We start from the raw sequence: 15,113 nt of genomic DNA, 5'->3' as shown, positions 1-15,113 counted from the left end.
CACAGAGCAGGTGGAGGAACCCAGCGCCTGGTCTGTTTGGCACAGCTCAACATGACTTCCTGTCTTTGTCGGCCTCCATTGTTGTTTCATTCCTCATTTTGTTTGGTATCAAACTAGCCTCTGTTTCTCTGAGCACAAATCAACACTTGACTGGACTTAATATGTGTTTTTCATGTGGACCCCATCTTTTTGTGTACTCTTATTCTTTGCACAGATGACTATTGCATCAAGTTATGTGATCGTTAATGTGCCCGGAGAAAACTTTAATCCATAAAGCCGAGTGTACTTTAATTATTTTAACCTTTTTTTTTTTTTTTTTTTTTACGAGCTCTCTAAAACAATTACTATTTTATGATCATGTCAATCTTGGCATGCTTAGAAAAGGTTAGATTGTGTGAGGACGGGTAGACGTGTCTAGATGGGCCAGCTTTCCTCCCTAAAATGGCTCTGTAATGGACTGCTTTTCATTCATTTGTCCGTCCGGTGTCTCCAGTTCTGCGCGCCTCCCCTTCCCTTGTGTTTACTTCCTCCATTCCAGCTGCAGCCCCCCTTGCATGCTCCACAGAAAAAAATCCAAACAGGTTTATCATCATTACACCTCATTAGTCTACAGCCTGACTTAAATACTTGGTGTGTTAATAATTAACTGAAAAAGCTTATTTAGACCGAACAAAAGGTTTTAAATATCCTTGGCTTCACCAGCAGTAAAGGCCTCGTACATGGTCCATCGCCGAGGACTTCTTGTCAGTTTACACCAGATTTCACAGTTTATTTTATTTAGTGCCACATTTCACTATCTCATCCTATGGTCAATTCAGAACCACACAAAAGCAGAAACCCTCATTGTTTTAAAGATGTGACCGCACGTTGGTGTAACGGTAATTTCACTGAAATTAGAAAAACATGATTAAAATTGTGACATTCACATGGCACAAGTATAAAGCCGTGGACATGTAATATTCCCACATTCTGGATTTTTACAGATATCATACAATTTATTTATTTATTTATTTATTTGCGGTTTAGAAAACACTAAATTCTATTGTTTGAACCAAGTACTCGGCGACCTTGACTCAATGTTCTAAAAACTCATCTGCTCTTTTCTGCTGAATCTTAAACACATTGTCATGTCAATGTAAACTCATTTCGCATCGTGAGCAGCTGTTGTGAAACTGTAAGCACTGGCAGCTATATGTGAGCAAAACTCACAACACAGATGTCATATTTTATACATCAGTCCAAACAAAACACACATGTTTGTGTGGAGGGGCCACATCGTGGAGTAGTGGTGAGAACAAGAACATCCCAGTTTGAGTGTCTGATGGCTTTTCTGTGTGGAATTTACATGTTCTTTCCATTTGCACTGGAGGTTAGTTGATGACTCTATTGCCTTTTGTTGTATCAGTGTGTGTGCTTGTGTGTCCTTGATTGTGTTTGCCCTGTTCAGAGTGCAATCTAATATGATATAAAATGTGAACAACTACAAGTGGTGCTATTGGACTAACTGGGCGTGATAAAAAGCTGGTTACAGTCTGTCCTGTAATCATGTTCGCAGTGCACTGATATTTCGTTATATAAACACACAGAAAAAACTTTCGGAAGCTTTGTTTTGCCCAATTTGTCCAATTTGTTCCTCCAGTTGTGCTCCTCTCTTGCCACTAATTGACACAATCATAAGCTGTAACAAATTGTTTTACAGTAATTGCAATCAAGTGCATTTTTCATATCGAATATTTTGTAATTCTAAATACACAGATTATGAATGCACATTACATGTAAGGATTTATATCCATTCAGTCTTTTCCAGTATATATCTTCTGCATGTTAGTACTGTGAATTCACAATGTGTAGTGTAGACCTAGTTCAGAATGCACATCCATCTACTGATGACGGTGAAATGAAGAGTCTGACTTTAGAGAATGAATTGAAGTGACAGTGATTATGTGTTTTTATTTGTTATGAAAGGGCTGAATGGTACAGAATAAGTTTGACAAGGCTATTTTTAAATTTACTACGGTACTTTTCTATTGACAAGGCTGTGTTATTATGCGGTGAATATATTGTCACTTGCTCTGTGTCGGAGCGTAGTTTGGCTGCAAACTGGTTTTCATAGTTTGATTTGAAAGTCTGCAATTTTGTGAAAGTAGTTTTATGTGTTGAGATTTTTGTTTTGGCTTTAGTTAGAAAAAAAGGTCTCTTTAAGGGTACTCGTGGGTTATGTGTCCCATGTGCAGGAGTGGAAGAGCTAATAAAAACCAAGTAACATTCACACTCATCCCATGTTTATCCTTGTGCTTTGTCTTTCAGTGAGTCGAGTATTTGCCAGGCTCGGGCCACTGTTATGATCTATGACGATGGCAATAAGAAGTGGCTTCCGGCCGGCGTTGGACCCCAGACCTTCAGCAGAGTCCAGATCTACCACAACCCCACCACCAATGCCTTCAGGATAGTGGGTCGCAAGATGCAGACAGACCAGCAGGTACTTCTGCTCGCTTCGGGCACACTGTGTCTCTGATGAACTCCGCACGTTGGCCGAGAGAGTGTGTGTGTGTGTGTGTGAGTGTGTGACTTTGCTTCTGGAAGTGTGAGTTGTGCGTGGAGTTGGTCTGTGTGCGTCATGTGGCCTGTGGGCGTCGGTGGAGCCTACGGGTGTCTGAGTAAGCGAGCGTGATGCAGTCTGTCTTTGTAAGTGAACATTCATTCACATGGGTGCTGTGGGTTTGATACCACACATAAAAACACTGTATTATAATTATGTGGAGCATTTACTGTAAATACTGTCAGTTTTTGTTGGAGATACGGTCAAGTACCTCGTGGATTTTAATGATTTTTATTCAAGCTAATGCGCATGTGACTGTGCGTAACACACTGTCTTCCAAGTCTTACAATATATATATATGAGCTATTCCACGAGAGGCAAAAGCCTGTAATCTGCTCTAATGTATTTTAGAGGTATAGTGACGAGCACTAGATCGGGGAAGACTAATGTAAGTTATTAGTCGAGACTAATTCTTATAGTAAATGACAAAGTTCAACCTGAGCAGTGAATCTTCAAAGTTGACTTAATTGCATATACAATAATGAAGCATGGCACCAACACAGTGAACTATAAGACAATATTTGTGGCACTATGAGACATCGTGTAAGATATTCTTTCATAGCCCTTGAATGAAGGCAATATTAGCTGCTGCTAAATCGGTCCCAGAATGGAAATATACACATTCACTTCTCTCTGTAAGAAAAACATGGATGCCGTCAACATAATCACCTCCACATTTATTACATGGGATTTTTTCAATGACTTCATATTAATTTGTGGTGGGGAAAAAAAAAAAAAAAAAACAATCCTGCCAATTAAATCACCAAACTGGTGGAAAATGTGTTTGCTAGTTGTCGTCGATCATTACGACTCCTCATCCCAGCCCTAGTTGGCTCTCTCTCCTACACTTCAAAAAACATCTACTTAAAATTACTCTTTAAAGTGACTCTTCGATTGTTCTTAGATGCGAATGTGAGCGTGTGTGACTGTCTGTGTTTACGCTGTGGGGTTAGCTGGTTCCATTGGTTTGCAGTGAGCTTGAGCCATTGTCTGAGCATGTGTCTGTACCACAGTTGTTTGTTTTAAATACTGCTTAACTCCGTATGGCAAGCTGCTTTTAAATTGCTTTAATTTGTCCGAACAAAGAGGACAGTTGTTCTTCGACACCGAGAAGCCGTGTGAATCGCAGAAGGAGAACAAGGAGGTTTTCTTGTCATCACGTTTTGACTGATAAAGGTGGGCAGGTTCTGAGTTAAAAAAGTCTAAACTGGTGCCGGGTGCTTCTATTCTTGACATCGGGACCGCTCCTCTCCCTGCTGCCTCGGTGTCTCTGTCCTTCTTTAAACATTCAGCACTCTAAAGTGTTCCCCACAGACGGGACTTAAAGTGGGAGATGTTTCCTGTGAGATAGTTGGCCTGTTCAACCATTTCCTGTGACAATTTGGGAAGAAGCGTGTGATACCCAATAAGGACTTTCTATTTGTGTCTGAGGGAGACATGCTTGTTTTAGGCTGCTGGTGGATGAGAGCAGCAGGGTGAGATGACGGTGGGGGTGTCACCGTTTTATCCCTCCTTATTTTGATGTTAAGTACCTTCTTCTCGTTGTTGCACTTGTGTTTTCAATTAGTTTTCTTCCTCTTGGTGTAATTGGATGATTTAGACAACGCCAATGAAACGGTGGCGTTAGGGTCGCCCTGCAGGCATTCCAGCTTGGCAGACACGCTACCTTTTATTACTCTGTTCCTATTCTCGGTGTGTTTCTGGTCACGCTCCTAGTGTTTGGCCTTTTGTTAGGATCGGGAAGAGTTTGGGAAAATACCACAGTCTGCAGTAGCAAGTTTTTTTTTTCCCTCCCCCAGAGCTTATTGCCCCCCTGCAATAGTCACCCTGACAGGGTCTCCTCTCCTCCCTCTGCTTTGTGGAATTCGGAGGCTGTTAAACAAATAGCCAAATGGCGCGTCAGCACATTCAAGCAGCAACACTCAAACCCAGACCCTTTTTTTTTTTTTTTTCCCCCTTTCTCCCGGTGCACGGGCTTCACGCCCCCTGCTGGGTGGAATATACACCAGGATAAGCCAACAAAAATAAATCAAATTCCATCATTTGTGCATCAGCAGGGATGTGGGTTTGTGGGCTTCTGTAATGGCTTTTCCAGTCTCCCAGTGAGGGATCCGGATTCCCCAAGCCACTGTTCACTTTTATGACCTGCTTCGTTTATTTATTATAAACTTTGAACTTGCAGGTTTTGGATTGGTCTAACAGCTTACAGTTTGATGTGTAGAAATTCAGCAGCTTGGACACGGTCAAGGGTTTGTCACGTTTATGATACTGTAGTAATAGATAGCACAACTAGATGAGTCTGAGTTTGGCACCTTTTCGTATTCAGTGTTCCAGATTATAAGTTGTGAAGTATTCTGAGAGTTTCATGGTCGAAGCAGAGTTTAATAAATGATCGACTGTTTCAAAACATCAACTCTTGAATTGAAGTATGAAAAATTTAGTTCAACAAAACTTTCTTTTTAGTTGTTCTTCTGTTTGGGACATATTTGTGGTTGAGTGTTGATTTCATCCTTTTGTGTTGTAACCCAAAGCAGATTTATTTTTAGTGGGAGTCTATTTTCTTATTTTACAAGCAGCTTTCAGTGTATCCTGTGTTCCAAACTATTCAAGTACTGGCGTAGCTTTCACTGCTCCCACTAAGCCTGCTGCTCCTGGTAAATGTCATTTGAACAGACTCTCAGCAGGACATTTTATGTTCATTTGTTGCCTTGAGAAAAGGGAAAAACATTCCCGTTCACTTTTGAAAATGACTTCTTCAAGAATATACCTTTAACCATTCTTTTTAAATATTGTTATGTATTTCCCTGTATAGTGCGTTTACTTTTTCTGATTAACTATGCAGTATGTCACACTCATGATGTTAACATTTGTTTAATTATTGACCACTGGTCTGTTGGAAGGATACCTGCTAATTCTCTGTTTTCTTCTTTCCTCAGGTGGTTATCAACTGTCCCATCGTGAGAGGTCTCAAGTATAACCAGGCCACACCCAACTTTCACCAGTGGAGAGATGCCCGGCAGGTGTGGGGGCTCAACTTCGGCAGCAAGGAGGATGCTGCGTTATTTGCCAATGGCATGAATCATGCTCTGGATGTCCTCAACTCCATGGCAGATGCAGGTAAATGAGTCCTGGAATGCGCTGATTTTGTTCAATTCAGTTTATTTCCGATTAACTTAATACTAAGTTACTCCAGTGTGGCTGTCTTAATATGGGCACAACTTGTGCAGTAAGTCACCACATACTAATACGTTTTTTTTTTAAATATCCCAGATCAGCTTGGTCAAAGTGCACTGCCATTCTGTGCATTAAAAAGAGCTATGGACATCTTCTGATCGCTGCTGTCTGCTGATAGTTTTCTTCCTCAGGATTAAGTAAGGCTGATGTAATTTAGCACCAATTTCCTGGAAAGTGCATCTAATTCCAGAGCAAACATGATTCACCACCTCCTTCGCACATGAAAAACAAATTAGTGGTCAGAGAGAATAAAACATGATGCATGGGAATGGCTCTTCCTGTTGTGTCTTTGGGAAGCATATGCTTTGTTTTATGTTGTGTGTTCAGTCTGTAATGACTGCGCCTATGGTTGTGCGTGGTGAGAAGCGTCATCAGTACTCTTTACTTTTCCTTTTCCTGTCTGCTTTTAGTAAAAGTTATTTTGGAAAGCCCTTTAATTCTCTATTCACCTCGGTATGATAACAAAAATCTCTTTGTCGGGTCTTTTAGTTCTTGTCCTTTGGAATGAATGTTCTTTACTCTGTATACAGACTTAAATCTGTTGGCTTTATGCTTGTTACCTTTTTATTTATACATTGTCTTTATTAAAATACAGTCTGATCTGTTGCATTTGACGTGCTGCTGGACCGTGAAAAAGTGAAACAGTTTTGTTGGACACATGTCAAGAACAAATTTCCAGCCTGTAATCCTCTGCTTCTCACACATGAGCGGCAGCATCTGAACTCATGCTCTCTGCTGTCTTAGACTGACATGAAGTGTGTTTCCTGTCCTGTGGTTTGGCAGGTTATGCGACTCTCCCTCGTCCAGTGTCAAATGGACCCTCTCCAGAAGAGCTTGAACAGCAGCGGAGGTACTTCCACTTCCTCTCAGAGCAACCCACTCTGATCCTTGCAGTCCACCATTGGATGCCTTTTATTGCTGTTTTATGGCCTCAGAGCTGACTCAGCCTAAACTGTAATGCTTATTGTTGATATCTTGGATTATACTGCCACCTTTTCAGTTTAGCAGGCTGGACTCAGCAGGAGATCCCACCAAATGTAGTTATTTTTTGGTGTTTGCCTACTTTATTGCGGTAAGCTGCACTGTGGAGTCATATGAACTTTATTTGTACCCAACAGAATCAAAAGTATCCCCTGGGTTTAGTTGCATAACAATCAATAGCAAGTCAAGCTGTCTGTGCTTTGCGGTCGTGCAGTTGGCAGAGTTTTGCACACACGCATATGTAGAGGATTTGATGGTATTAGCCTGACACCGCTAAACCCGCAGTCAGCCCTGTAGGTTAAAGGTTACACAGACAGCAAGGTGGACGCCTCTCAGATCAACCCCACCTTCTTTTCCTCCATCTAACTTGTTCGTTCGGCGAGACCCGCCGCTGTGACTCCATGCAAGTCTGCAGAGACGAGGCATTAACCTTTTAATCTCATTTAAACTAAGAGGTGATATGCTGCACAGCCAGGGAGGCTTTGTGGTTGGCTGCCGGGATTGTCTGTCAAATCATTTGCCGTCTTATTCGCTGATTGTGTCTCGTACCTTTCTGAGCCTTTAAAACCTTTGAAATCCAACATTAATGCAGTTGTTTGAGGTTGATATTTGCATTAATGCTCTGACGGCATTACTTTGAGATGTTTGTTTAAAAAAAAAACAAAAAAAAACAGTACAGTAAGTACAATTTCAAATGCACTGCTTAAGATTTAAATCGCAGCTCTGACTGTGTGTGTGTTTGTGTTATGATGTGTATTTTATTGTGTACAGCTGTAGTGGGGGGCAGATGTGACGAGGCAGACGGGAGCGAGCGATAGCAAAGTGAGCTAGAATTAGGCTGCCTCATCCAGATGCGGACTTCTTAGTCAGTAGGCTAATCAAATGCGATTTATTCTTGTCCTTTTATTGAGGAAAAAAAATAAAACATTGAATACACAACATGATTAAAGCTCTCCATTCAAATGTCATTAGTGTAATAGATTCTTGTGACACCATAGTCATTCTGTTATTCTCCATTACTACAATATTTATGCAGTTGCATACAGCGTAGGAGGTAGTATTGACAATGTCGGCGACAGATGACAGTCTGTTTACCTACCATGTTACAGATTTTAAATGATGTGATTTATTTTGGGTGTGTTTAAACATCACTGTAACAGATGTGTTTGTTTACAGGTTGGAGCAGCAGAGACTGGAACAGCAGGAACGGGAGCGACAGGAGCGGGAACGACAGGAGAGAGAGAGACAGGAGAGGGAAAGACAAGCCGCTGCAGGTCAGGAAACACCTGGGATCCTCAGCACTGAACTGCAGCTCTCTCCTCTCAAACCGCTGCTTTTCTTCACAGGAACTGTGACAGTTTGTCTTACACATGGAAAATTATGTGATATTTGGAACTGTTCTAAAACTATGATGATCATTAGATTTGTTAATGTCAAATGTACCGTTTTTTCTTGCTTTCTTAAGCAAACTAATGAACCCCGATACGGCTTTAACCCTTCATGAAGCAGGTTACCAATTTCGATAACTTGGATCTTTTTTTTATGTGTATTTTATATGATCTGTTCACATTAATGGGAACTGAGAATGCTTCCAGTCCATTTTAGACTTGCTTTTTACTGTTTATTCCTGACTTATCCAGCACGTGTTCATGTGGATGTAGTCTCAAAGATGGCATGTTCTTATTCATGTGTACTGAAGTTTTGTCGCCGACTCCGTTTCAGTGGAGAGAGCAACTGCAGTTAAACGTACAGTTAATTCCACCTCTCCCTCCACAGATATATCTATCCAGTGCAGAGTCACAGGGTGCTGGAGCCGATCCCAGCTATTTAAGGCCGAAGGCAGGGTCCACCCTGTAATCCAAGTCTCGCAATGTTGCAACTAATAAACGTGTAAAACTGCTAAAATCATCGCAGTCTATAGGAGCCAGTAGGGTAAAGTTACAGTGTTTAAAATTCTGGGCAAGAAAGACCTCTTCCCTACTCGGAAAAATAACCTCACCATCGTTTTCTAATTCACTCTGACAATCCAAACATCTTTTTTCCACTGTCTCCCTATATAAGTTAATGTGATACATCAAACTCTAAAAAGGGAACTTAGTCACACAATTAAGTATTTTAAATGTGGAATTGGGTGGAAAACTCCAGTAGCTTGTGGTTTTGAAGGTTGATTCAAGCATTTGTGGGTCCTGACATGAGAAACCTCTCTAAGTTCTTCAGTCCCAAAAAGGCTTCTATTCATTCTGAGTGTTCAGTAGAAAAAGATCAGGAGAAATAAAAGTTAAATTCTGGGAGCAGATTGACCAAACGATTGATTTTTTTGACAAGCGTTGTGGAAGGGTTTCTTTTTTTCCCTCTCTCCCCAAAAGCAAGTTCTCACCTCGCCAGCACGTCTCTGCTTCAGAAAGGAGAAACGCCGTGGGCCGAGGCCTTGAATAGTTTTTGAATGGTCACTGATGCTCCTTCTTCTCTTTTTCTTTCAGCCCATGTTCCTCCAGCACCACCATTGAATGTTGGCGGCGCTGCTCCTCCTCCAGCCCCTCCTCCACCCCCTGGCCCTCCTCCAGCTGCCGGCATCCCTCCGCCCCCGGGACCACCTCCCTCAGGACCTCCGCCAGCTCCGCCTCTGCCCTCTGGAGGAGGAGATGGCACCGGGGGCGGAGGCGGCGGAGGAGGCGGGGGCGGCGGCCTGGCAGCGGCCCTCGCAGGAGCCAAACTCCGCAAAGTATCCAAGGTGAGTGTGGAGCACATTTTGAAATCTGTGCGTCTTGTCAGCAGTGCAGCAGCTTCTGAAGGCCAGATTAACATAACAAACGGTCAGCGAATAAATTATGTGCAAACATGCAGATGGTGCTCTGCTGCTGTGTTGATCCAGCGTGAACCACTAACAGTCATCCCCGTGTTTATCTGCTGCCCCCAGCAGGAGGATTCGGGCCCTGCAAACTCAATAGCTCGAGCCGAACCCAGCCGCAGCAGCAACTCCTCACTTGGCGGAGGAGGTGGTGGTGGGGGTCTGATGGGGGAGATGAGTGCCATCTTGGCCCGGAGGTGGGCGACACCATGTTTACCATCATATTAAAATTATACTTATTCGTCAGTTTGCGTGTTAGGCGGATTTGATCTCCGCTGTTGCTTCGTGATTACATTCAATATTTTGATATTTGACTCAGCTTTGCCATTTATGATGTAACATAAAGTTACTCTCTTCACATCAGGAGAAAAGCAGCCGACACTGGAGAGAAGCCGCCAATGAAGACACAAGACAATGTAAGGTTCTTCTGAAGCATGGACAGACATGCCTCAATATTGAGAAATTGTTCATTTTACAAGTAATAGTATGAGGTGTCATGAAAGTTACTGCAATACTAGATTTGTTTAATGGTAAAAATGTAAACTGTTTGCAAATTTACCAATATTAGATATATAAATACCGTTTCAGGAAGATTCTAAGGTGCCATTAATCCTCTTTGCTCAGTCACAGTTTAACAGTTTAGGCAACAAAAAGGTCATTCTCACAAGCGAAGTTTCCCGTTCCTGGTCTATTGTTTAACAAACACTCAAACAGATAGTTTCTCCATGAGACTAAATGCTTGATACAAGAAAAAAGATAGTGTGAGGATGACTCACGCTTAACAGAAGGCCTTGTTCTTGTCTATGCAGGATGATTCAGAGCCTCAAGGTCAAAGCGGTGAGAACTAAAATCTTTATTTTTTCTTGTCAGTTGCATGCCACCTACTTGGTTGGAGTATTTTTTTTTTTTTTTATGAAATATAACTCATGTTTTTATTCATTCTCCCTCCCAGACACCTTGAGGAGACCGTGGGAGAAAGCGTCCAGGTAATCTCGGGCTCAGTCGTTTCTCCGCCGCCTCATGTTTGAACTCACCCTTCACCTTCAGCCTGTACACACACTTACGCCACCATGCTTCCATCTGCTTTCACCCACGGACATGCGTGTCTTTTAGTCTGTGAATGTCATCCATTTTCATTCTAAGAGACGAGTGTGTGTGTCTCACTAACAGGAATAACTCCATCGTAAAGAGCATGGACTCCACCCCTCCCTCACTGTCCCAAGCTTCCAGGTATACCTGCTGTCCCCATTCACCCATGACCTCCATGACCTCCACGCCCCCCCACCGCCTCACTTGTTGTTTGTCACAGGCCGACGCCAGAAATGTGCCAGAGTTGACCTGTTTTACAGATGATAGCACCCTCTATTGGGTCAGAATGGTGTGCATATGGGCAACTGTGTGGTACAGTAGATGGTTAAACATCAGTTTTTGGAGTGAAGTCTGGTACTGTTGCTGTAAATTCGACCAGCTCCTGATCCTGTTTTTTTCTCAGAGAGAATTCATCTCAAGAAATGGGGGGAAAAAAAAAGGCAGAGCCGTGAAATTTCTCCTGCAGTCAATTCAGTGATTTGGAATTCGTAGTATTTTACTTTTATAACGCATCACCTGACATATTGACAAGTTTTTTACTTTAATATTTAATTTTAGAGCATCAGTCAGAAAAAAAAAGAAAATCTCTCAGAACTTTACAATATTTTTAAGATAAGATGTTTTTCTGATCCCCCCAGGAGGCCACAGTTATAACAATTTCACAACCTTCAACATTCTGACTTTCATAAGTGTAGAAATAACTGACAAAACATTTCAATAGTTTTGGACAATTTCTTAAGATATGTATACAAGTACATCAACTTCGATGACGTCTATGTATTTTTAGTACCATGATTGATTTTGTTAAAGTTGTTCATGATAACAAATGAAATGACAAAGAATGACTGGAGAATGATTCTTATCAGCTTATATGAAGGGCATTTGTTTACATTTCTTTATTTCGGATGTATGGTGTTGGCTCACAAAGTTACTCCTTGCTCTTGTGCACCTTTTTTTTTTAATCAGCTGATATTCCATCCCTGTTGTATGATGACTGATTTTTTCCCCCCTGTTAGTTCAGTTTTTTTTTTTTTTTTTTTTTTTTTTTTTTGTGAAAGATACTTTTTTCTACTGTTGTCAATATTTCTTTTTTTTCTTCTTCTTCTTCTTTTTTGTCCTCTTAGGCCGAAACCTGTTTCCAACAACAACAATGATGCCAGTGGAATAGATGACTCCGATTTAGAGAAAATGAAACAGGTGATTTATATTTCTTCTTCACTAATCGTTTGTCTGGAGAGCTCAACGTACAGGAGTGTGACGACTGTAAACAACCAGTTGAAACTGTGTTCAGCATTAAAGTACTATGAAATCTTACGTTGAAGAAATAACTCCTGCAGGTCGGTATTGAAGTTTGTAACTGTCGCCACATTACAGCTTTCTGTAAGATTGCAGCACCTTGTGACTTTGAATTTCAGGATTGTCTCGTTTACGCAAGTGCTGCAGTTATCTGCACGATTTCCTCTTCTGTTCAATCAATTATCGAGAAACAACCGCTTGATTTTTGACAAATCACTTGGAGATTTCAGACTTGTAGATGTGATAGACAGGATGATACGGGTGGGCTCACTGGAAATTTGCTGAACAGACACATTAATGGGACTGTTTATTGAATTTTGATTCTCTTTGGCTTGTTTTCTCAGGTCTATGATTGGCTTTTTGATAACTCCTTTTTTAATTTAGGGCCATAGAGAAGTGGATTTGTACTCTGTTTTAGAAAAAAAAAACAAAAAACATTTGATCTTCTGTGTTTATTACAAAAGATTTTTTATTGACAGAGGTAGGAACTCATTAGGGCTGAACGATATGGGCAGAATTTCATATCTCGATATCCATGCCAGATATCTTGATATCGATACGATATATTACAATGGATTCAGTGAAAGTTAAGCATTTTTCAGAAAAATAAAAACATCATAATACAAAAGGATGTAAAAAAAAAATGCAGTTATATTTATGAGAACTCACTGCCACTACCACCAAACTCGTTTGTGCCGATTCTGCAACCGCCCTCTGCCATCAGCTGTCAACCAGTAAACGAGGTTTGTGGTTGGCTGGCCTTACCTGTGCATGGGCGAGCTGACATGCAGGGCAAGCAGGGGAAATCTTGATATCGTTGATTTTGAGAAACTAATGTCCTGAATGTTCATATCCCGATATCGATATAACGATATATCGTTCAGCCCGAGAACTCATTAAAGCAATAAATGGAATTCACTGATCTTCAGCACTTGAGCAGTGTCAAAGTGCTTCACAGCATTAGTGACCCTTTCACACACGCACGCACGCACACACAAACTACGTTCTCTGTCACAGTGATGCACTCTAAGACCATAAACTGACATTTTTCTTGTTTTTTTTTTTTTTCCAGGACATTTTGGAGGAAGTGCGGAAAGAACTACAAAAAGTCAAAGATGAAATTATCGGAGGTACGGTGATTTTCTCTCCAAAATGAAGTGTTTTTTCCCCTAATAGTGCAGTTCATACATAATGATTGGTTCTCCTCTTCTCCATTCACAGCCTTTATTCAGGAGCTTCAGAAGAGAAGCACATAGTTCTGCTGAGTGTCAGGTGTAACGGGGGGGATGCGAGGACCTCTCCTCCACTGTGCCCTCCTATGTAGCCCAGGGATTTCTCTTTCTCTCCTCCACATTTTCTCTTCCCTCTCTCTCCTACACAAATGCATGTGAGCATACTTGCATATTCACTTCGTGTAAATGATAACCCAGGGAAACTCCTCAGCGTCACCATCCGGCACTTTCTGACCGTCGCTCACCGCCGTGAGGCGGCGGCGATCCCCCTCTGCACCATCTTCTCCCTGCTCTGATTCAGCCACCCCGTCCCCTTTGTGTCCTCCATGTGCTCTGTTCATCTGAAGCTTATCAGAGCGCACAGCTGAAGCCAGACTCGCTCTTCCAGTTTGACATGATAACCCTTTCCGCTGCAGAAATCCTGCTCCTTGTGTCCTCTTCCTTCAGCTATCAGACACACCATTCACTGATAGAGCAGTATTCAGGGACAGTGTATTAGTCATATTTTTTACTGTAATAGCAAAATGCTGGCATGCTGGGATCCTTACTTCCTCTCATTCTCAGTCAGCAGAGATATCGTTGGGACATTTGCTGATAAGCAGTTGTCACTAATAGTAGTCTGAGGGGGGAAACCCGACAGCCGCCTCCACTGCAGCGCATCTCCATCAAGTGGACTTTAAAGCTCCCGGCGACGGCTGAGGACTGAAAGCAGCACAACACAAGCCTTCAGTGCTGCAGCGGTGGAGATGTCAGGAGGAAGAGGAGACAAGCAAAGGGAACCTGATGGACAACCTGAGTGCTTTGAAAGAGGAGTGTGTTGTAGTTTTGACGTGTGAGAAATGTATTCTCTTTGCATTGCACTTGTTCCAGAGGAAGTGTGTCTGTGCGCCACACTGCCTTGATAGACTATTCCCTCTCACTCAAAATGAGATATTATTTGTTGGCCAGTGCAGTGGTTCCTCTGTACACTGTGCTCCCCTAGTTGTTTTCTTCCATTCTAGATATTGTTTTCTAATTTTGAAACATGAAAAATGGCCATGATGAGGTCAAATAATTTGGCCATGACCAACTGCCTTGAGAATAAATATATAAATATCTATCTATATTATATATATATATAAGGAAAATATATATTTGTTTTGAGGGAAAATGTTAGCGAAAATGAAATGGTGTTTCTATTTTAATTGAAATGATTGGTGAATGGGGATTTCATTTCTTTTTTTTCTTTTTCAATGATTGTTTTCTTATGAAATGTTTTTTGGGGTTTACTGTTTCTTTTTTTTCTAATAGAATTTAGGCTTTTTACACTGAAATATAAAGAAAACAGCTTAGAGACACTGGATTAGAAATGCCTTTATAGTCGAATACAGCTGCTTCTTGAAATGCACAGCTTTGTCTCGAGTCGTCTTTTACATTTTCTTGTAAGATTCTTCGCATCCGGATTCAGAACCAAAATGTTATGAACTGTGTGCCGCAAGGCCATAAAACTCAAGTGTCATTAAAAACGTTTTTAAGTCCCAAATGGAAATGTTGTGGCGCAACGGTGGCAGAACTTTTCTGTGTGGCGTTTGGAGAGGAGACGATGGCGTTTGATCGACAAGTCTGAGTTGTGGGTATACATTTGTGACGTGTGGGTTTTAGTACTGTTCACTTGACATGGCTGCTGGGAAATTGACCAGAAACGACTCTTTGAAAGTCAGTGTTTTAAGGTGAACGATGTGCAGTGATGTTGGGACCCAAAGTATGATTTGTGAAGAATGATAAACTCCTCAGTGGATTGTGCTCATGCGTTATGTGGTCAGCCAAATAACAGTGCTTTCTCTTGCCTGTCATA

The 15,113-nt window shown here is 41.6% G+C and overlaps 1 protein-coding gene across 3 annotated transcripts in view; it reads left to right on the top strand.

The window, feature by feature from the left end:
• vaspb (vasodilator stimulated phosphoprotein b) overlaps positions 1-14,666 on the top strand; it is a 30,143-nt gene extending 15,477 nt beyond the window's left edge. The window contains exons 3-15 of one of the 3 annotated variants that reach the window (XM_030109150.1): positions 2,308-2,479; positions 5,536-5,716; positions 6,617-6,683; positions 7,991-8,088; positions 9,295-9,545; positions 9,732-9,859; positions 10,027-10,078; positions 10,472-10,499; positions 10,615-10,648; positions 10,833-10,892; positions 11,876-11,948; positions 13,120-13,177; positions 13,269-14,666. In XM_030109150.1, the coding sequence (XP_029965010.1) occupies positions 2,308-2,479; positions 5,536-5,716; positions 6,617-6,683; positions 7,991-8,088; positions 9,295-9,545; positions 9,732-9,859; positions 10,027-10,078; positions 10,472-10,499; positions 10,615-10,648; positions 10,833-10,892; positions 11,876-11,948; positions 13,120-13,177; positions 13,269-13,303 (1,237 nt within the window). In that variant the 3' untranslated portion in view covers positions 13,304-14,666. The remainder of the gene's footprint in view (positions 1-2,307; positions 2,480-5,535; positions 5,717-6,616; positions 6,684-7,990; positions 8,089-9,294; positions 9,546-9,731; positions 9,860-10,026; positions 10,079-10,471; positions 10,500-10,614; positions 10,649-10,832; positions 10,893-11,875; positions 11,949-13,119; positions 13,178-13,268) is intronic. The other 2 variants (XM_030109152.1, XM_030109153.1) reach the window with 2 other exon arrangements.
• Positions 14,667-15,113: the final 447 nt, after the last annotated feature.

This window comes from Salarias fasciatus, chromosome 14 (assembly GCF_902148845.1).
Source record: "Salarias fasciatus chromosome 14, fSalaFa1.1, whole genome shotgun sequence".
Classification (NCBI taxonomy): domain Eukaryota; kingdom Metazoa; phylum Chordata; class Actinopteri; order Blenniiformes; family Blenniidae; genus Salarias; species Salarias fasciatus.
The sequence above is the reverse complement of the archived record's forward strand: the minus strand, read 5'-3'. Positions and strand labels throughout refer to the sequence as shown.